The sequence below is a fragment of the Helicoverpa armigera genome, chromosome 31 (assembly GCF_030705265.1).
Source record: "Helicoverpa armigera isolate CAAS_96S chromosome 31, ASM3070526v1, whole genome shotgun sequence".
Lineage (NCBI taxonomy): Eukaryota > Metazoa > Arthropoda > Insecta > Lepidoptera > Noctuidae > Helicoverpa > Helicoverpa armigera.
In genome coordinates, this window is record NC_087150.1 from 3,861,658 (window position 1) to 3,881,629 (window position 19,972).

General features: G+C 37.7%; 4 protein-coding genes and 1 long non-coding RNA gene across 5 annotated transcripts in view; 2 read left to right on the forward strand and 3 right to left on the reverse strand.

The window, feature by feature from the left end:
- The window catches only part of LOC135119229 (uncharacterized), a 150,814-nt gene that overhangs the window by 2,332 nt on the left and 128,510 nt on the right, over positions 1-19,972 (reverse strand). The window lies entirely within an intron of this gene.
- LOC110383391 (uncharacterized) lies at positions 296-4,107 on the reverse strand. Its single transcript, XM_049839925.2, has 4 exons — positions 3,843-4,107; positions 3,223-3,403; positions 1,033-1,227; positions 296-475 (listed from the first exon to the last, which is right to left on the reverse strand). The coding sequence occupies exons 1-4, from the start codon at positions 4,024-4,026 to the stop codon at positions 310-312; spliced, it is 726 nt and encodes a 241-aa protein (XP_049695882.2). The 5' UTR covers positions 4,027-4,107; the 3' UTR covers positions 296-309.
- LOC135119233 (uncharacterized) lies at positions 4,582-9,066 on the forward strand. The gene has a single exon (XM_064043405.1). It carries the CDS (start codon positions 4,761-4,763, stop codon positions 6,045-6,047), a length of 1,287 nt encoding a protein of 428 aa, XP_063899475.1. The 5' UTR covers positions 4,582-4,760; the 3' UTR covers positions 6,048-9,066.
- LOC110381643 (uncharacterized) lies at positions 12,611-15,189 on the reverse strand. Its single transcript, XM_021342006.3, has 3 exons — positions 14,869-15,189; positions 14,398-14,481; positions 12,611-14,198 (listed from the first exon to the last, which is right to left on the reverse strand). Exons 1-3 carry the CDS (start codon positions 15,065-15,067, stop codon positions 12,643-12,645), a joined length of 1,839 nt encoding a protein of 612 aa, XP_021197681.3. The 5' UTR covers positions 15,068-15,189; the 3' UTR covers positions 12,611-12,642.
- On the forward strand, positions 16,073-18,470 carry LOC110381644 (uncharacterized). Its single transcript, XM_021342007.3, has 2 exons — positions 16,073-16,700; positions 16,956-18,470. The coding sequence occupies exons 1-2, from the start codon at positions 16,232-16,234 to the stop codon at positions 17,690-17,692; spliced, it is 1,206 nt and encodes a 401-aa protein (XP_021197682.3). The 5' UTR covers positions 16,073-16,231; the 3' UTR covers positions 17,693-18,470.

The window sequence follows — 19,972 nt, forward strand, 5'->3', positions numbered from 1 at the left end:
GAGTGAACAAACAGTCCAATCTTCCCTATTCGTAATATTAATTTAGGAAGGTTCACACCACCTCCTTTTTAACACGCTTATATTAGCTCACTTGTAACTAAGTATGTATGTAAGAAAATCTTGGAATCTTAATTTGACCCACTTCCCGGTCTTCGATTAGGATAAAATTTTGCACAAAATGACTAGCTAAGAAACGTCATTACAAATCCAATATGGCGTCCTCCCCAAGATGGCGGACTGGATGCTACAAATTCACTTTAGTTTTTAGAAAGTTGGTTAAAGTAAAACCATAAACTAGAAGAAAATTCTTTATTGATGTAAGAAAGAGTGCAGGCTGCATGGTGTCCTCGTTAACGCGAGCAGCCGCGCGGTGCGGGCGGGCTCGGCCAGCCAGTCGCGGCGCCCGCGAGATGTCACCAGCCGCGCCAGCAGGGTCCGCATCAGTTCCAGCTTATTCACTAAACCACGGAGCCTTCTGCAACAAAAATAAAATAAAACGTTCAAAAAACCCGGTACAAAACCTTTCAAAAGTAATAAAAAAAGTCTTGTCAGGTGGGAAAACCACTACTCGTCATCATCCTCCGAGCCTTTTCCCAACTATGTTGGGGTCGGCTTCCAGTCTAACTGGATGTAGCTTAGTACCAGTGCTTTACAAGAAGTGATGGCCTATCTGACATCTTCAACCCAATTACCCGGGCAATCCAACTGGTTGTCAGACTTACTGGCTTCTGACTATCCGTAACGACTGCCAAGGATGTTCAATGACAGCCGGGACCTACAGTTTAACGTGCCATCCAAAACGCAGTCATTGATGTCTAAGATATAGGTACTTAGAAAGTACATACAAACTTGGAAAAGTTGCATTGGTACTTGCTTGACCTGGTTCTTTACCCAGGACCTACAGTGTAACGTGCCATACTAAACACAGAACCTCAGTCTATTGTAAATTCCTGACGTTCAAAAAGTGCTGTCTTTCAGCCAAGTTTGAATAAATGATTTTTGATTTTGAATTCAAAAGACATATACACTTACTTGTACAGAGGTGTAGTAACATCACACTCTTCCAGTCTGTTGCCGTCTTCTCTGAGTACTCTCAACTCGGTCAGCTCCTGGTCCCACTGTTTTCTGACCGCGTCTAACTCAGCTCTCTTCTCAGCTTCTACCATTTGTAAGTAACGTAGCTCTGTCTCTTTGTCACGGTAGGCTTTTAGGCTGGCGATGATTTTTCTGGTGGAAGTTAGAATTTGTTAAAAGGTGAGATGACAAAATTGTGTTTTTAAATCAGTATTATAGAAGTACTATCTAGACACACGGCAGTGTGTCCGCCAAGTTCGAGCAAAAAAAGCGACACACCGGCCGTGGGTTATATTACACGAACCATTTCGGGCCAAATTCGACCCCCCTGTAACTCAAAATCTATTTTATTTACGCATATCAAATTTCTAGTATCTGTTGAGACCCCCTCACTTATCTAAAATACAAAATTTCATTAATATACCTATTGTAGGTCTTGAGATATTGACGTCAGAAAATCGCTATTTTTACTATACACTCACTGACTGATTCACTGATTCACTGACTCACTCATCAAAAACCTAGACCACTTCCAATGGTCGTATTGACTTGAAATTTGGCATGGAGGTAGGTCTTTATGTCAAGGTAAAGGAAAAAATCTGAAAATGGCCAAGTGTGAGTCGGTTTCAAAATAATGAAGGTGTTTTATACCCAGTGTAAATTTATACCCCTAAGGAACTAAAACGAACTAAATTTATCTATATTTATATAATATATCTTCGAATGGTACAAAGGTTTGTATTTAGTCAAAGTAAAGTAAAAATCTGAAAACGGCCAAGTGTGAATCACTTTCGAAAATAACGAATGTGTAACTTTGATCCACGAACATAATATATGATAACACGTCATGTCAGTCAGTTGGTAAATCTAGTCCATTTAGCTAATCTAGTTCATTTCTTTGTAAGAAGCATAGTGCATATTTAAAAATCTGAAAGATAGTATAAATGAGACATTTACTTAACTAACTTAATCATAAGAAAAAAATAAAATAAACAGCCTTACAAAAATAAATGAAATCCCACCCAAAACAAAAATGTGAAAGACTGCCAAGTTCGATAATATGGGAATGCTTCGCCTATAAAAGAAGTGAGATCTGAATAAGTACCAAGTTCCATACACATACCTCAGTTAAAAATAGTTACTTTTTAATGATGATTACTTGGCAAGTTTTAATAGAAAATTAAATACTTGATTCATTGCGTTTAGTAGGTTTATAACAAGGTGTATGAAAACTTGCCAAGTAACATCATTAAAAAGTAACTATTTTTAACTGAGGTATGTGTATGGAACTTGGTACTTATTCAGATCTCACTTCTTTTATAGGCGAAGCATTCCCATATTATCGAACTTGGCAGTCTTTCACATTTTTGTTTTGGGTGGGTTTTAAACATACTTGAAGAAGTTAGAATTTTTTTAAAGACAAAATTGTGTTTTTACATTTTCATAATTTCTTTTTTTTAATATATTTTATTATCTTAGAAAATATTTAATGTTTTGTTATATGTACTAAAAAATACATGTCCGCAATTTTTTGCTAATCTAAAATGTGGACTGTGGATTATCCACAATTTTTTTAACCCTGTTAGTTATCATGCCTATTAACTGGAAGTTTGTAAATGTATGTGTTACTTCTTCACACTAAATGGCAGTAAGGCTTTTGATAAAACTTGACAGTAGTGTAGTGTGCAAAGACTGCTACATATGCTGCTTTTTATCTGGTTCCAGTATTCAAGAAAAATTGTATATACAGGCTCCAGACTATTTGGTTTTAGCATGGAAGGGCAAAGAACAGACAAGAGTTACTTTCACATTTTTTATATTTTATATTAAGTAAGGATTACTTTAGCCACCCTATTATAAAACGTGGTATTAAGAAGTACATGTTTTAGTAATAGCTTTAGTCCACTGATTTTGTTCGGGAGTTTGTCAAAGGTGGTACAAAAGCTGGTACTTTTTAAAATCCACGTTTTATAATAAGGTGGTATATGTCGGAAGACAACCGGGCCAGTAGCTGATTAAGCTTCGAATAGTAAATAAAATTAGTATTTAGTTATAAGCTAATAAGTTTTGTTAAGAAAAATTGTTACTTTTACTTTTACAAGGTCAGAAAATAAAAGCAATTTTTATTTATTTATAAGGATTACTTACTGTTTCCGTTCAACCATTTCTGGGTCCAAATTCTTGTCTGGAGTTTTTAACAAAGCTGTGACAGCATGACTTTGTGTTAAAGACTTTACTATAACTTGTTCCAGAACTTTGGATTCTGCTAGTTCACCGTATTCCTTGACTGTTTGTTCTGATTTCTGATGCTCTGTTACCTGTGGGAGGGCTGAAATGGTAGAGGTATTTTGTAATTATAGTTTTATGATGATATCTTTAGTAATATGATAAAGAGGATTTTTTTTGTTTGTTTGTACTCTAAAGATTCCGAAGCGACTGGACAGATCCTAAGATGACCCATTGACCCAGATATGAAAAACTTCTTTCGCTGTTAGAAGGTACTCTCTTCCCGAGTAACATAGGCTATATTTTATCCCGGTACGGTGGGTCGTTCACAAGGGACGAGGATGAAGAGCGGGAAAATGGCTAGTCCTAGTAATAATTAGAAAACGATCAATTAAAACATAAGTTCAGTGTTGTATAGCCCAATAGCTGTTTAATTTTTTTTATAAGGTTGCGCGAAGCCTTACTCAAAGTACATTGTAAAAACCGTGGGCAGCAGAGCCACTTTAATGTAAAGTGAACTTGAATATAATTAAAATACTCACCTGCTAGTGGTTTTGCTGCCAAAAGTCTTAATTTAGACCTAAAAAACTTTAAATCTTGCAATCTCTTCGACAAGTCATCTTCAAAAGCTTCTCCGATTTCCGCGGAAAATAATTGCGTTGTAACACTTCGTAGCTGTTGTTCGAAGTCATTGCTCACTTCTTTTAATTGTCTAAACGCAGACATCTTTAGTTTTTCGCTTATCAATTATTATTTAAGATCAAAATAAACTTTTGTGTACATTTAGCCGTTTTGTCAACATCTTTTGAAAATCGTACAATGCTCTATTTGTCTCTTTGGTTTATGGTATTCTCTCTGGTTCCGTGTTTTATGCTAAATGTTTGAATATTGGAACCTGGAACGCAAAATAAAGATTACCATTCACGGCGTGTGCGTAGTTATAAGCAACTTTTTCTGACATATTTAATGTGAACACCGACACACAGCTGTGAGCAAGAAACTGAAGAAACATCAAATGTAAATAACGCCCAAACTAGTACATATTTTCTTCCCCATTTCCTCCTCCTTAGTTTCTTGACACAGGTAGAGTAGTTGTGTGTTATTCATATCTGTTGGCTATTGAGCCTCTCGCGATGGCAAATCTAGTCTCCACTTGCCACGGCGTAAAACTTGTGGTAAACTTTATCAGTAAGACTATGAGAATACCATCTGTTATTACACCCTTTTAGTCTGTGGACGAGTGTGAAGATCATTGACATGAACAGATGATGGAACAGATGTCACTGTCACTTTATCTAGAAGAAAAATATAACGTCAAAAAAGAGGTCAAAACGGATGTTTGTGTGCAAACGGGAATTCTGCGCAAAAACAACAAAAACTAAGACAACATCATGAAATTAACATAAAAACTGTATGAAACGTTCTCTAGCCCACCACCAAAGCTCTACTACGGCTCAAAAATGTCTGAAACCAGCGAAAACCTATGCCATATGTATTCATTACCTGCCGAAATTTTACTTAACATCTTTATTTATTTACCCGCTAAAGATTTAACCAAATGCCGGGAGGTGTGCGTGAGATGGAATTTAATCATCGACGGTCTAGCTAGGAGCGACGATTTGTGGTCTAAATACTGCAAACAGGATTTTAGCAAGGTTTACGAGGTAGCTAGGCGAAAGGCAAAACCTGGACTACTTTGGTACAATTTATACCGTTCTTTAGCACTTTGGCAGCGTTTAATAGAGTCTAGAGAAGACAGCGACGAGTTTGCTTCAGCCTCGAGCCTACGAGAGGAGATTCGTAACTTCGAAATACTCGGCAATGGCGTTTTAGGCGTCCACAAAAAAGCTGCAATAGTATATTACGACATAGAAACTTTACAGGAATCTAAACGCCGTTCTATAACTGGCGATTTTTCTAGATACACAGAGAACGAACATGTAATCGTTATACTGAGTTTTCATCTCCATCTATTTTTGATACGCAAAGCGCTCTTCGATTTGTCTCAGGAAGAGAGCAACGTGACATTTGATAATGTAAAACTTTATACTTTAACTGAAAACGCTCTGTACTTTGTCAACTTACAGGATGAGATATTTGTATGCAATTATTTTGATGATAAAAACAAGAAATTGAACGGCACGCTTTTAATGCGGTCCGAAGACGGGATTATGTCTCTTGGTTACAGCGAAGGACATCTCAACGTGCTGACATTCCAAAGAAACATATACACTATAATTAACAACAATCTTGTATTCAAATGTTCGCTCGGACCCGACTCAAATCTTTTACACCAATTACAAAGATACAACTTTTTAGAACAACTAGACTGGAGAGTATATTTCCAATGGATGTATGTTCTGAACCACGCGGTACCCGAAGGACCGTTACGAGATATAATAATCATACGTCCTTATGGAGACGTCTACTTTGTTGGATCCAACTGGGGAGTGCTACGAATTTACTACGCTCCCTACAGAGCTGGAGAATTCAACATTTTTGATACGCAACCGATAAAACAGTATAATTTTATGGAGCGTTCCGACTGTCCCGTGCTATCAACGTGTCCGATACTCCAAGTAGATGTGTTTGAAGGTGAAGATGGGCATACGGTCATCGTAGCAATGCCGAAGAAGATTGCGGTACTGAGTTTCACTCATGTCTTTAAGCGAACAGCGTCTTTAGCAATGCTGCCTTACAGCGAAGTACAAAAAGTCAAGTATATGAAGATCAGTAAATGTAGCTAATTTTTTACTGCTGGATAGCCAGATTCACCGCTTCTGGGTAAGCAATAACTATCAGGTAAATTCATGCTTGTATAGGATGACTGGTAAATAGTGACCGATACTTGAATGTGTGATTCTACTCATAATTACAAACAACTTTCCCAAAGACACTTATTTTTTATTATCATTAGTTTTATCACAATAGCAAAACAGCTGTTTTAAACTATACAACACTCTGGGCTTCTCCTGTTTAAATTAAAAAAACAAATGAAAAAGAAAAAGTTTCTTTGGTAACTGTTACTGTTACAGCTTTTTTATCGTCCCACTGCTGGGCTGCGGCCTCCTCTCACACGGAGAAGGATTGAGCGATAATTACCACGTTTGCTCATTTCAGACTTTATAGTCCAGGTTTCTCATTGGCGTCCAAGATATACCTACTTAAAAAGTACATACAAATTTAGAAAAGTTGCATTGGTACTTGCCTGACCTGGAATCGAACCCACACCCTCATACTCAAGAGGCTGGTTCTTTACCCACTAGGCCACTACAACTTCATTGGTAAAGTTGCTTATAATTATGAGTAGAATCATGTGTCCAAGTATCATTTGCTAATTAGCATTCACTCTATATAAAAGAACATATGAATTATAACTCGTTAAATATCTTTGCCCATTTTGGATAGTCATGACTGGCCGAATACATTACTTAAGTCATCAAAGTGCTGAATTCAAAATGGCAGATTTATTTGAAGAGAGTTGAGATCACATTAATTTTCTAGAGGTTGTGAAACTGGTGTTATAAATATTATTATTCTTTATATCTTTTTAATTACTGTTTTTAAAAGCTGAATAATTATAAAGATTTTTATTTGTATATTAAAATCGATTGCTTTATGATAGATTGGAAGTTAATTTATTTAACTGGTCATGTTTTTTCGGTAAATACCAAAATTCTATTGTAATGGCCAGCTTATAAATAGATGAAAAAAATAATGTCGTTAATAATATTTGTCTTGTAATTTTTTCAAAATTTCCTATGCTTCAATGAGTTCAAATTCTAATTCGAATTTAAAATGAAAATCATAAAATAACATATTTTTATACCGAAAGCATTAAAATAATAACTACATACCTACATAAAAATTTTAAGAATTTTAGTTTTCAATATTTTTTCTTGTATTTTAGCAGTAAAAATTTAAAAAAACAACTGCCACAGCTTAAAAAATACTGAACCTTACATTATTAAGGTACCATAGTTCAAAAAAGACCTTAGGTAATAAAAATTAGGGCTCAACTCTGTCTAGAATATAAGAGGGGAGATTCCACCAAAGTGTGTACGCTATGTCGCGCGTCCACAGCTAGCATGTGTTCGCGCGGATGTTGCAGTGTCGCGGACATGTTAGTAATGTTCGCGCGCAATGTGTTACTGTTTGCTACAGCGAGTACACCACGAGATACAGACGTGTGTGTCCAAGGGGGAATCTAGAATTCTTGAGACCCTACTAATATAATATTAATTTAATACGGGGTAGTACAAATATTTTGGTGTTAGTTCCTATCTCATACACCTTTTCATAGATTCGTTTTTGTCATGTAATTCACTTAAAGTACACATACTGCAAATTTTTTGTCGGCCGATAATTTGTTTGGGCTCATAAATCAGTATGAAGATGAATGATAGTACGCACATTACAAAGATCAGGTATTTAGCCGGTATCAGATCGACTAAAAACTTGATTGGAATCAAGAGTTTCTTTAAAATAAGTTTTTGCCAACTGTCGGCCAACTTTTTAGTATGCAGTGTATAGATACTCATACACTTCATGTATCATAAATTGTGACCATTTACCATTATTTATTCAATAAGAATGACAGCAAAATATGGAATTACGAGATACTTTTTCACTACAGAACGATAGATTGATGGATTGATAAAACGGGAGCCGTGGCTGTCTGCCGTCATTTTAAGACAGATTTTTTATGTTGTCGTTATTCCGATATTTGCTGTTGTCTTTATTGAAACTTACAATGAGTTGCACCGTTTAACTGTAATGATAATCGAACCATGAACTGGTTAAAGAACCTACCTCTCAAGTATGGGTGTGGGTTCGATTCCAGGTCAGAAAAGTATCAATGCAACTTTTCTAAGTTAGTATGTGCTTTCTAAAAATATCTTGGGACACGAATTACCGTGTTTCGGAGGGTAGAGAAACTGTAGGCCTCAGCTGTCATTTTAACGGCAGTCGTTACGGGTAGTCAGAAGCCAGTAAGTCTGAGCCTAGGAAAAAGCTAGGCAGATAGTAACCGTACCATTTTCACGATTTGACCAATGAGCGGCAAGTATACGGCTGGTTATGGTTTGGTTATCGTTATAGTTAAATGGTGCAATTCAATCTTAGATTTACAAAGTGCACTGTGATTTTATTTTACCAACTATCTACTTAAAATGTTTATGTATTATGTTGATTGATATAGATCTTCTTTATTTTGAAAATCGTTAATTTAATTTTCGATTTTAAATTGTTTGGAAATGTTTAAGGATGCGTTCCCACTGTATCAGGACAAAGAACCAGGAAATTTTTGAACAAATAAGTCCTCAAAAATGACAAATAAACTGTCAGATCGCCGAAATATTGTGAGCAAATGCTATCTTATGAAATGTATATTAATTTGGCTGCCTCGTTGGTCTAGCTGTCGCAAGTGCGGCTGCTGAGCACGAGGTCTCGGGTTCGATTCCCGGGTCGGGCCGAAATCGCTTTGTGGGTTTTAGAAGACTTTCACAAAGCAGCCCGGAGCCTGGAAATTGGTGATTGATACACCCGTGCATCGGAGAGCACGTAAATGTCGGTCCTGCGCCTGATCTCTCTCCGGTCGTGTCGGATTGCCGTCCCATCGGGTTATGAGAGTGAAGGAATAGGGAGTGCACCTGTGTCTGCGCAAATCCTTGTGCACTATAATATGTCCTGCGCAATTGGCTGATCTCCTTAAATGAGAACAGCCGCCGTAGCCGATAATCGGCTAGGAGGACATCATCATCATCATCATCATTAATTTGGCTTAAACTGTATTGGGCTAAAAAAAAGTGGGAGCGCCCTAAGGTAACCCGCCTACGTCCGATAAATCGGTGACCGATTATACACACACTGATAGCCATAGAGCAACGCACACGCCCTTCAAAAAGTCGGCCCAATTTTGTACAGCTAGCACTATTTTCACCCGCGTCCCGTGGGAACTACTGCCCGTACCGGGATAAAATATCCTATGTTACTCGCAGATAATATACCTAGCTTTCTAATGGTGAAAGAATATTTAAAATTGGTCCAGTAGTTTTTGAGTTTATCTATTACAAACAAAAATATTTTTTTTTCATCTTTGTAATATTCGTAAAGACAAAAAATCAGACATAGGCGGGAAACCTAATTTGGAAATGTTTATCGCAATGGACTATATTGTCATGATTGAAAGGCTATTTCGCAAGCAATAATGTGCCTGAAGCTTAAATTGCCACTTTCTATTTAAAATATTATTTCAAAAATGCTAGAATAGAAGTTATGTATTTGTACAGTTTTTGTCATATAACTTTGCCGGTTCGAAGTAGAATACTAGCATGGAGAACAAAATGACTAGCGGAGATGTCATAACGCAAAATCTCCTAAGAAAGTAGCGCGACAACATGCGGGTGCGAGGGGGACGAGGAATGTTACTAGCTTCTCTTACACGATTTTAGAAGCCGCCCATTATTTTCCAACTTATCTCCAATGAATCAAGACCAATCTTTGACAGATTGATTTTGATTTGACAAGCAAACCGAACGTTTCGTTAGTTCTAGTAACTGATCACGCATATTGTACGTTGCTTGAGCTACAAGAAGGTCCCGGACCTACCTGCCTTATGGGATCTCCGCTATCTTTCCTTCCTCCGTAATACTAATGACTTGACGATATTAAAATTTATGAACTAAATTGCCAAATGATTCAAAATCATTTTTTTTTTATTTTCAAATAGGCCTTTGCAGGCTCTGATGAAACGTCACACTATTTGCACGGTTCCAAAAAGTTGGTCTCACGGAGAAGAGCCGGCAAGAAACTCCATTATTGGAAAATTATTGACAAGAACTGTATAGGAATATAGTTTAAATGGGTTATTTAGTATTGAAATTGCTTTAATTAAAATAGTTCTGTTATTATTATGTAAATTGTACCTATTCTGATGATATGCTGTGCTTAGCTAAACGCATATTTTGGGCTGTTAATAATTTAGCACATTATTAAATAATGGGAATCTAATTTGTTGTTTTATTTAAATAAATACCTACTTGACATCAAAACTAGCTATAGTATCCCCGCGGATTCACCGGCGCACGGTGGCCGATAAAATTCGCTGGCCTTTCATATCATTTTTCACATATCCCATGTGAAAAATGAAGTTTTTTTTCGGTAGATTTTCAGTACCTAAGTGGGATTGTTCTGGACTTTTTTTTACTAATATCAATACTGATTTATTGAGTGAGTTTCTGTTTTGTGTCATAGCTTCTATAGAACAATAGGTAGGTACCTACTACACAAATTCACTTAATCTACATTTCGGAGAATGACTTGATTCTAAATTGCTGGAACGATCCTATTGTTCTTTTATTCCATAATCTGGTATTTCTAGATAAACAATGACAAGAAAACAAAGGAGCTATTGACTCATTAGTCATAAATACCGACCTTTATGGATCCATAAATCCATTTTTATACTGAAGTTGTAAAAATCATTGTATCGTCCAATTAGTGATTAACTTTTTTTTAGTGAACTGCTTTCATGTAAGTAGGTAGGTACCTCATTATTGTTGTATCGAAATGGATATGTATAAATAAGGAAATAATATAAGTCACTTTAAAATTGTAATGTAAATTTTATTCGTTATTAATCACATTTACAAATCTTTAAATTACAAACTATTCTAGTAAAAATCCTAAAATTAAAAAGCATGAAAAAATTCGTCCCCATCGCGTGCCCAAGAGGCTGGCAGCATTACCTTGTTGGATCGCCATTATCTACCGATTAATCCTAAGTCCGATAATAGCCAGCCTTTTGGTCACGAGGAGCGTCAACTGGATAGATCTTTAAATAGAATGTGGACCCGAGGGCTTTAGCCCCAAACGTTTCGAAAATATAGTTGCCAACAAGGCCATATTTCCGCCACTTGAGGTTTTTCGCAAGGTAGGTATGTTATACATATATAAATAACAAGTAACAATCTGTTATACATCATTATTCTGTCTCGTCTTCACAAATTCCTCGCTGTTTTGAATCAATACAAGCGCGCAACATTGATGCATCTTCGGGATGACGTATTAAATGTCTTATTACTTCCACAACATCTTTCTGACTTTCATTTTCACTAGCTTTACATATCAAAGCATCAGCTAAGGTTTGAAAATCATTATTGGCAACCAAATTTTCTATTCTGCGTTGTTTTTCAAGAGGAGTCAGGGTAGCAATCTTCTTCCTTGATTCATATGATGCGGTTGACCTTAAAATAGGTGAGTCAAAGGATGTACCTGGTGAGAACTCGGTAGCTTCAGTCCCAGACTCAATTTCCTGATTTTCATTATCTATTCCGGTTTTGTCTTGAACAAATGCCGGCCATTTCACTTCGAATTCCAACCAATCTGCGTATTTTCTGGTAAAATTTTCCGCCGTACTGTTGGCTGATTTCCACCTTTTTTTTATATTACTTGTGTACGTAGAACAATGTCTTTTTAAAGTGAGATTATTTTCTTCCGTTTCTACGTTCATAGATGCTAATACTTTCTGATATAGTGCGTTAGAATCAAAACTGTTTTTTCTCAAGAACACAAATATATCTTGATTTGTTTTAAGTTCTTCCATATTAAACACAAAAATTACACGGGAGAACGTTATGGTACAAATCGGTAGCGATAAGTGATTCGAAAAATACATCCTGTCCTTATTTATATACGTATTCCTTTCGATACAACAAAAGTACCTGAAGGTAGGTAGTTAACTTAAAAAAGGGATTATCACTAATTAGGCGATACACAATTTTTTTACAACTGTCATATTTTATAACAATGGATTATGGTTCCATAAAGAGTTAGCGCGAGGTGGTCATTAGTGCAGTCGTTATTTATGACTTTGTTTGCGCTACCTGCGCCTTTGTTTTGTTGTTGTTTTCTTAGAAAGTTCAGATTATGGAATTAATGAACAATAGGAAAGTTGAAGTGATTCATTTAGAATCAAGTTTTGCTCGGAAAGATAAGTGTATATCAGAGTATTTCTATGGCATCTATACTTTAGTTCTGATATTTAACGAAAGGTTTTATGTGGAAAAATAAAGTGTAATTTCCATATTCAGTAAATAAACAAACCCGTTTATATTGGTTTATATTTTTTTAAGTGCCTAAAGCCATTTATTAGTGTACCTATGGTTCAATGTCCCCAAAAATCTACCGAAATAAGTTAAATTTTTCAAAAATCCTTATGAAAGGCGAGTGAATTTTATCATGCAGGGTTCCAGGTATCTTCCAATACCAAAATATAGCATAAAATAAAACCGCAATCCATAATGCATATTTCTATATTTTTTTTATTAATTTCCATATGCTCTACTCTATCAGTTGGCTCAAAGGTCTTGTCGCAAACTGCCTACGTCCCGTCACCACAGAGGTTGCACCGCTGTCAGTTTCTTTCAAAAAACTCATTTGGTCTTGCATACTCGTGCATACTGAAGGAGTAAAAGATGGGTACACTTCCGGCACCTTTCTTGGCACCGGCTCATAATCAAAACCGAACACTTCTAAAGAATGTTGTGACGGTATTTCGTTCTCTGTAGACTCAGTTATTGTTATAGTCGTATGTTTCTTAGTACTAGCCGTGTCGGAACTTCTAATGAAAGAATTCTTTATAAAGTCACTTTCGGGGCGGTATCCAGACTTTTTGCTGCTAGACTTAGTGCTGGCAGAAAGCAACCTTCTTCGTTTGAATTGGCACACGTGGACGTCACCTTCGCTTGACTTTTTGGGATGAAAATGTATAGACTTCTGACACCGTCTCTTATTTCTAGCCATAACTTTTAACGCTTGGTAAAAGTTCTGTGGCTCCTCAAACGCATCGTCATCCATTTGCAATTGCTCTTTAAGTAAATTAATAAAGTTTTTCTTTCTATCTTTCTTCAAAAGTACTTTTTTTGGTAGGATCACGCTATTGGTTAATGTTAAGGCTTTCTGTTTTGTGTTGTTGAAAGACTCTGATCGTAGTTTTCGTCTTTTTTTCGTCGATTTGGACGGCGAAGTCGTTCGAGATCGTCTTACGCTCTTAGGCTGAAAATGTTCTAGTAATTGTTTATCATTCCAGCCCCCTTCGCCGTCCGGTTTTATGCAATAAAAGTGTTTAAATGACGGCTTTCTAATCACATCTTCACTTGCAGGCTCTTTATTTTTTATGTTCAACTTTTTCGCGACTGATTCGTCAATTTCCAGAGCAACTTTGGAAGAATTAACGCTTGAAGCCACCGGAGGATTGAATTCAGTTTTGACATTGTAAACATTGAAAGTAGTTTCTAAAAGATCGACGAAAAAATTATAGAACTTTTTGTCGTCTTTCTTAGGTACTTCTGCTACCATAGTCGACGGGTCTCTTTCTACTATTTTGACTACTGGTTCCTGAATTTTGAGTGGCACTTCTTTGATATCCTCTAGAGCAGGAATGTCTAACTTCTTTTTACCTAAAGTCGGGAAGACGTCCGCCCATCTTAGAGATTCAGGCTCCTTGCTTAACGCATCTTTAAAAGTATCACTTCTATCCGAATGATTGGAGGGTGTATGTGTAATTTCTTTAGTAGATTGTAGAACGACCAGCTGTTCTAACTCACTGTCATCATCATTGAAGATGTACCTAGACCTGTACTTCGCTCTCCTTTTAGAAGTATTTGAAGAAGAGAACTCTTCTTGTATAGAGTCTTCTTCCCTCTTCTTTCTGAATCTCATTTTTGTTCGTTCTATCCTTTTGAATTTGTCTGAGTCGTTAGCGTCTGGGTATTGGGTTCCTGTAGTGGATTTTGAGAGGATGCTAAGCACGGAGGCGAGGAACCTCTTTCGGCCTGGTCGGGGGATGGCTCGAGGGCAGACTGGGCTCACTGGGAGCTTTGGGAGGAGAGGGAGATCTGCAATGAAAGAGAAAGTTTAAAGGAAGAGAGATCATGTTGGAGAAACCTGGAAATATTTGGTGACTTGTACACGCTAAAAAGAAAAAGGATTCTGCTGTTGATAATTTTACTTAATTTCATTATTTTCGCAGCAGGCGAAAAAAACTTATATAGCGAGAGAAAGAACTTGTAGAAGTGCCCAAACTAGATATTTTACCTGTTTTTAAATCCTGCGTTTCGACCCGCGCGATGTTTCGAGCCGCCATTAAGTCTGAATCATACTGAACAGGCAAGTTTTCATCTGTAGAAAAGTAAGGTGTTACATATTAGGAACTCTGTAATTTGAGGTTTTGTAGAAACTTTCACAAAGCACCTCGGTGTCTGAAGTTGGCGGTGTTACACCCCCGTGCCTGGGAGAGCACGTGGCGCCGGCGTCCCCGAATGCTACTTATTAGCAGTCGTTGTTACACTTATACGTCAGAGGCCGTCAGACGGAGTTGAGAACCCTGACACTAAGGCTTGCTAGGTGATTAAACCTACAGCTAACTCGAAAAGAAGAAGATAGTCCTACGGGACGGAGAGAGACTTGTGTTCCAGAAGTAGGACCGAGATTTACGCGCTCACCGATGCATCCTTTAGTTAAGAGCCCACTGAAATGGAATATAAATAGTTTGCATTTAGTCCTTACCAACTGGACTGATATCACGTTCATTGATAGATATATTAGTAGCTTTCTTCTCAACATAGACACCCCTCTTTTTAAGTATTAGTGGTTGAAACTCCGCATTGCTTCGACTTTTTTTATTATGCTTTTTCGGCTCCGATTTTGTAGTAATAGCGCTGTTAGAAGATTTAGATTTTACAACTTTGGTTTTTGGCTTATCCATGTTTAAAAATGTATTTTTGCTTGTTTTTGTTATTTAGTTATATTAGATAGGTAGAGGCATTTTTTTTATTTGTTTTTGCATTATTTTCGAAAGTGTAAATATCGGGTGACGTTTCGTTTTTCTAGATGGCGGTGTTTTCTTTATGGTATTTTCGAAAGAGGTCGGTTATGATTATCTATTGACAGGCTGAAGAGCTTTTTTTACTATTTGATGATTTGTAGGTGCTTACCTACAGCATTTTTGTCTGTCTGCCTGTGCGTCATTTCTCGGTCGAACCTCTTAACCAATCTCGACGACTTTTGGTATGATATTTTGATGAAATAACTTTATTCGGTTCATCATGTTTTCGGTAAGAGCTGAATAAAAAAAATTTCTACGTAGGTATCTAACTGGGTTCGTAGCCGGCCGAAAGGTTTGAAAAATGTTTTTACTATTCTATATCAAGGTGTACTTGCCTATCATCATCATCATCATCTCAGCCATAGGACGTCCACTGCTGAACATAGGCCTCCCCCTTTGATCTCCACAGATACCTTTTGGAAGCGACCTGCATCCAGCGTCTTTCGGCGACCTTTATAAGGGCGTCTGCCCATCTTGTTGGTGGACGTCCTATGCTATATACTTGCCTGACTGCCTCGTTGGTCTAGTGGTCGCAAGCGCGGCTGCTGTTCTCGAGGTCTCGGGTTCGATTTTCGGGTCGGTCCGAAATCATTTTGTGGGTTTTCTTAAACTTTCACTAAGCAGCCCGTAGTCTGGAAGTTGGTGATTGATTCAACCGTGCATCGGAGAGCACGTAAATGTCGGTCCTGGGCCTGATCTCTTTCCGGTCGTGTCGGATTGTCGTCGCATCGGGTTATGAGAGTGAAAGAATAGGGAGTGCACCTGTATCGTCGTAAATGCTTGTGTAAATAATATGTCCTGCGCAGCTGGCTGATCTTCTTAAATGAGAACAGCCGCCGTGGCTGTAATCGGCCGTGGACGCCATTATACTTGCCTATAACATAATAAAACTTAACCTACTTGAGTAAATTCGAACCAAAAACAAAAATGAAATCTTTCACAAAATCTAGAAGGCATGTTATCTGACAGATCATTTTAAACAAACACAAAATTGAACAGCTCCAAAATTCTCAGTGTAACAAATATAAATTGTACGCGTTAGCAATGGACAAAAGGAAAAGAAACGAGGGTTCCGGCAAAAAAGATAAAGATAGAGGTGAATTAATAAAGATTATCGATAAAGTTATAAAGAAAAATCACGAAACTTTGCAAAAGTATCCCGAAGGAGGAGACTCGGACGAAAAAGTGCTAAGTAATCAGAAGTTAGAAAAAATGAGGATAAATATTTTAGTCAAAAAGCCGACTGAACGGGAAGGGAAACACATTAACGATGAAAATAGGAAAAATACTAACATGAACAGATATGGACAAGATAAGTCCCATCCCGATGTACAACTAAGAAAGAGAATCAGAGACAAATATACGTTAAAACTAAAGAGTTCGGCAAATAAAAGTGATCATACAAATGTGGTTAAGAAACCAGAGAGAGAGAATGGCATTGGGAATTGCAATAGCAGCGGAAACGGAAGTAATATTAAAGTTATTAATGTTGTGAGCGAAGATTGTAAGCCTGGTATGTATTTAAGTAACATCTTTTATAGAACCAGTAGGTATACGAATAGCGTCCAAGACCGGCTTCGACCAGAGAGAGCTTTTGGACGTATTATAGTACACAAACGTTTGTGCAGACACAGGTGTACTCTCTATTCCTTCACTCTTGGAAAGCTACTCTATCCTTGAGTAACATAGCCTACATTTTGTCCGGGTAAGGGAAGAAGTTTACCCGTATAAAACAGATAGTCTCTAACATATTTTTATCCCTTCACAGTTGTAGAACAAGCAGAAAAACAGTTAGCCGAAGAAACGACGCAAACGAGACCGTCAGCGCCGTCATCAGCAAAAACCGAAATACTGGATCGGAAAATCGACAAGAATCCTTCGAAACAAGACAAAAATTCAGCCAAAACCGACAAGAGTAAGCCAGAAAGGAATTCCGCGAAAAAGAAACCTATGATCAAAACTATAATGTGCAAAAATGGCTCCGTGAAAATCTACAAAGCTGTTACATTTGTTGAACCGAAACGTAAACTGACTCCCTTAGAAATTAAGATACCAGTCGATGGAGCAAGAAAGCAGAAAGTATCAAAGTACACTGATACTAATTCGTTGAAATTTAAACCCAGGCCTTCTTCGAGCCGTTGTAGTATTAAAGAGAAGTCTGTGCCAGTGAAAAAGAAAATTGATAAACGAAGAGATAGGAAGTTTAGATACGTACCTTCACCAGATGGCTCAATGAAGGATAGTCAGTCCCCACCAACTGAAGTCGCTAGGTGGGCCCCGGCTTCAATAGACCAGCAGACAAAGCCGTATTACGAAGCCTGGGTAAACACAACTTTGGCGGCCATATCGAAAAATTCAAGAAATAATAGGCAATTTTATGAAAAGCAAAGAGAATTTTTGCTCAGTTTCCAAAAGGCGTTTGAAGAACCTAGGACGCCGGAGTTGGTTTACGAGAATTTTACCGATGAAAAGTATACTGGTAGAATCAAGATTACGCAAAGATAGTTTTTTTTTTTCACTTTTTTATTTACGAATTCTCTAAAGAGGTTCTAAATGCGGATGTTTATAGTTTTTTAGTTGTTGTTATTATTGCTATTTTGTTTGGTTATTATGTCCAGGTATTTTGAAGTCCAAATTGTAGTTTGTGATTTTATAGTCTTCTATTATTATAAATTTTTAAGTGTGACCATGTTATTGTTTTAACCGACTTCCTTAAAAAGGAGGTTATCAGTTCGAATGTTTGGTATTTTTTTATTATATGGTGTCTATAGTCTATACTATAGTAGTCTTCACTACCTACCTAATCTCTTTTCTCTTTTAGTACTCCATTTTTATTTTTCCTAACTAGTACCTCAAAAATGCAGACTGGTATAGGTACGTAGGTAATATAAAACAAAAAAATATTGTCTTAAAGCTGGATGCCCAATCTGAAGTATAATGTCAAGTTAAACAGGGTATTTCAAAGTACCTGTGGATAAAATTTGAGGGTTGGGCATAGTCAGACATGGGCTACGTTTCACCCGGTTGCGGGAAGTAGCTCCCTCGTCACGGGTGGAACCGCGAGAATAGCTAGTTGGGAATATTTTTTTATAGTTAAACAGTGAAAACTTCTCTGTGCTACGTTTCGCCGACCAGAAATCCTGAATGACCTTGACCGTGGAAAATGTTCAATTATGGCGGCTGAAACGATTTGCTCAGAAAGGTTGAACCCCATATCATTTTTTCAGTATTTTTTTCTTTAAGTGTTCTGTTCGTTTTGTCAAGAATAAAATTTTAATTTAAACGGCTGTGAATTTTATTTTTTCCAAATATCTTACATGGTCTTAACATTTTTTGTTCTTACCCTTAAGGCTGAAACTGAACGAAACTACTGAATCGATTTGAAAAATTATTTCACTGTTGGGAAGCTACAACATCTTAGGTGCCAATTGACTTACGGCCGTTCTCAATACTCTGTCTTGTCTGCTAAATACACTTCTGGACACATCTACTGGCCCACCTTAGAGTTTAGGTTTCGATGGCCCCTACCGAAATATTATTGCTAGATTGAACAAAAACTGTTGATGCAGTTTTAAACCTGATACATTTTACCTTCTTTTTCGATCTTACTGTTTTAAATTTGAATTCAGAATACCATACGACATGGAGCTACGCGTAACAAGTCGGATATGTGCCTCGTTAAAGGCAATTGATTTTTGAATAAAAAACATGTTTTATCAAATAAAGGCTTAATTTAATAACGCGTGTTGCCTCCATGGGCATCTACCACAGCTCTCATACGATTAGGCATAGAGTTTATCAACCGGTCTATGAAATTTTGAGGGATCATCTCCCATTCCTCTTCATGGCAGTTTTCAACTCCTGCATCGTCTGGGCAACTGGCTGACGAGCCCTAACACGTCTTTTTAGCTCGTCCCACATGTGCTCAATGGGGTTCATGTCTGGGCTTCTGGCTGGCCAGTCCATAACTGTGATATTCACATCCCGAAGTTATTCCCTGACGATGCCGGCCGCATGGGCTCTTGCATTATGATGCATAAAAAGGAAATTTGTGCCTACATAGTCCGCGTATGGTATCACGTGAGGTCCTAAGCACTCACGAATGTACCTTTCAGCATTTAATGTTGGCAGCCGTGGTCCTGTAACAACCTCAAGTTGAGTTTTGCCGCTCGCGGATATACCGCCACAGACAGTCCATGAGCTACCGCCATAAGCAACCCTCTCTTCAAAACAGCATTGTGCGAAACGCTCTCCCTTACGTCGGTAGACCTTCTTCCTTCCATCATTGCCATGTAACACAATTTTAGACTCATCAGAAAAGAGTACACGGCTCCAATCTTGCTGTGTCCAATTTAAATGACTGCGTGCGAAATGAAGGCGCGCTGTTCGGTGGGCTCGCGTTAGTTTTGGCCCATTAGCTGGCTTGTGTGGTACCATATCGCGTTCTTTTAACCTTCTCCGAACAGATCGAGCGCTTGCACATGCTCCATGGAAGTCGCGAAGTTGATTTTGTATCTCAATGGAGGTAAGGTGACGATTTCTCAAGCTGGTCGTCACGATGAAACGATCCTTTCCTTCAGTTGTGACCCGAGATCGTGGCCTTCCTTGGCGACGAACAAAGCCGCCAGTTTCTAGGTACCTCCGATAAACATTTCGGACCGCAGATCGACTTAAATTAAGTTGAGCACTCACGTTTCTTTGGCTGTGTCCGGCCTGAATTAATGCCACAGCTTGGGCGGCGACTTCAGGTGAAGTATCCATAGATTATTGAGAGAACCTCACCTT

Coding starts and splice junctions, on each gene's coding strand:
- LOC110383391 (XM_049839925.2), bottom strand. CDS start 4,026: ATGTCTGCGTTTAGACAATTAAAAGAAGTGAGCAATGACTTCGAACAA. Junction 3,404..3,842: donor GGCAGCAAAACCACTAGCAG/GTGAGTATTTTA, acceptor CTACCATTTCAG/CCCTCCCACAGGTAACAGAG. Junction 1,228..3,222: donor GAAATGGTTGAACGGAAACA/GTAAGTAATCCT, acceptor AACTTCCACCAG/AAAAATCATCGCCAGCCTAA.
- LOC135119233 (XM_064043405.1), top strand. CDS start 4,761: ATGTCTGAAACCAGCGAAAACCTATGCCATATGTATTCATTACCTGCC.
- LOC110381643 (XM_021342006.3), bottom strand. CDS start 15,067: ATGGATAAGCCAAAAACCAAAGTTGTAAAATCTAAATCTTCTAACAGC. Junction 14,482..14,868: donor ACGTGATATCAGTCCAGTTG/GTAAGGACTAAA, acceptor ACTTTTCTACAG/ATGAAAACTTGCCTGTTCAG. Junction 14,199..14,397: donor AACGCAGGATTTAAAAACAG/GTAAAATATCTA, acceptor CTTTCATTGCAG/ATCTCCCTCTCCTCCCAAAG.
- LOC110381644 (XM_021342007.3), top strand. CDS start 16,232: ATGGACAAAAGGAAAAGAAACGAGGGTTCCGGCAAAAAAGATAAAGAT. Junction 16,701..16,955: donor GAGCGAAGATTGTAAGCCTG/GTATGTATTTAA, acceptor ATCCCTTCACAG/TTGTAGAACAAGCAGAAAAA.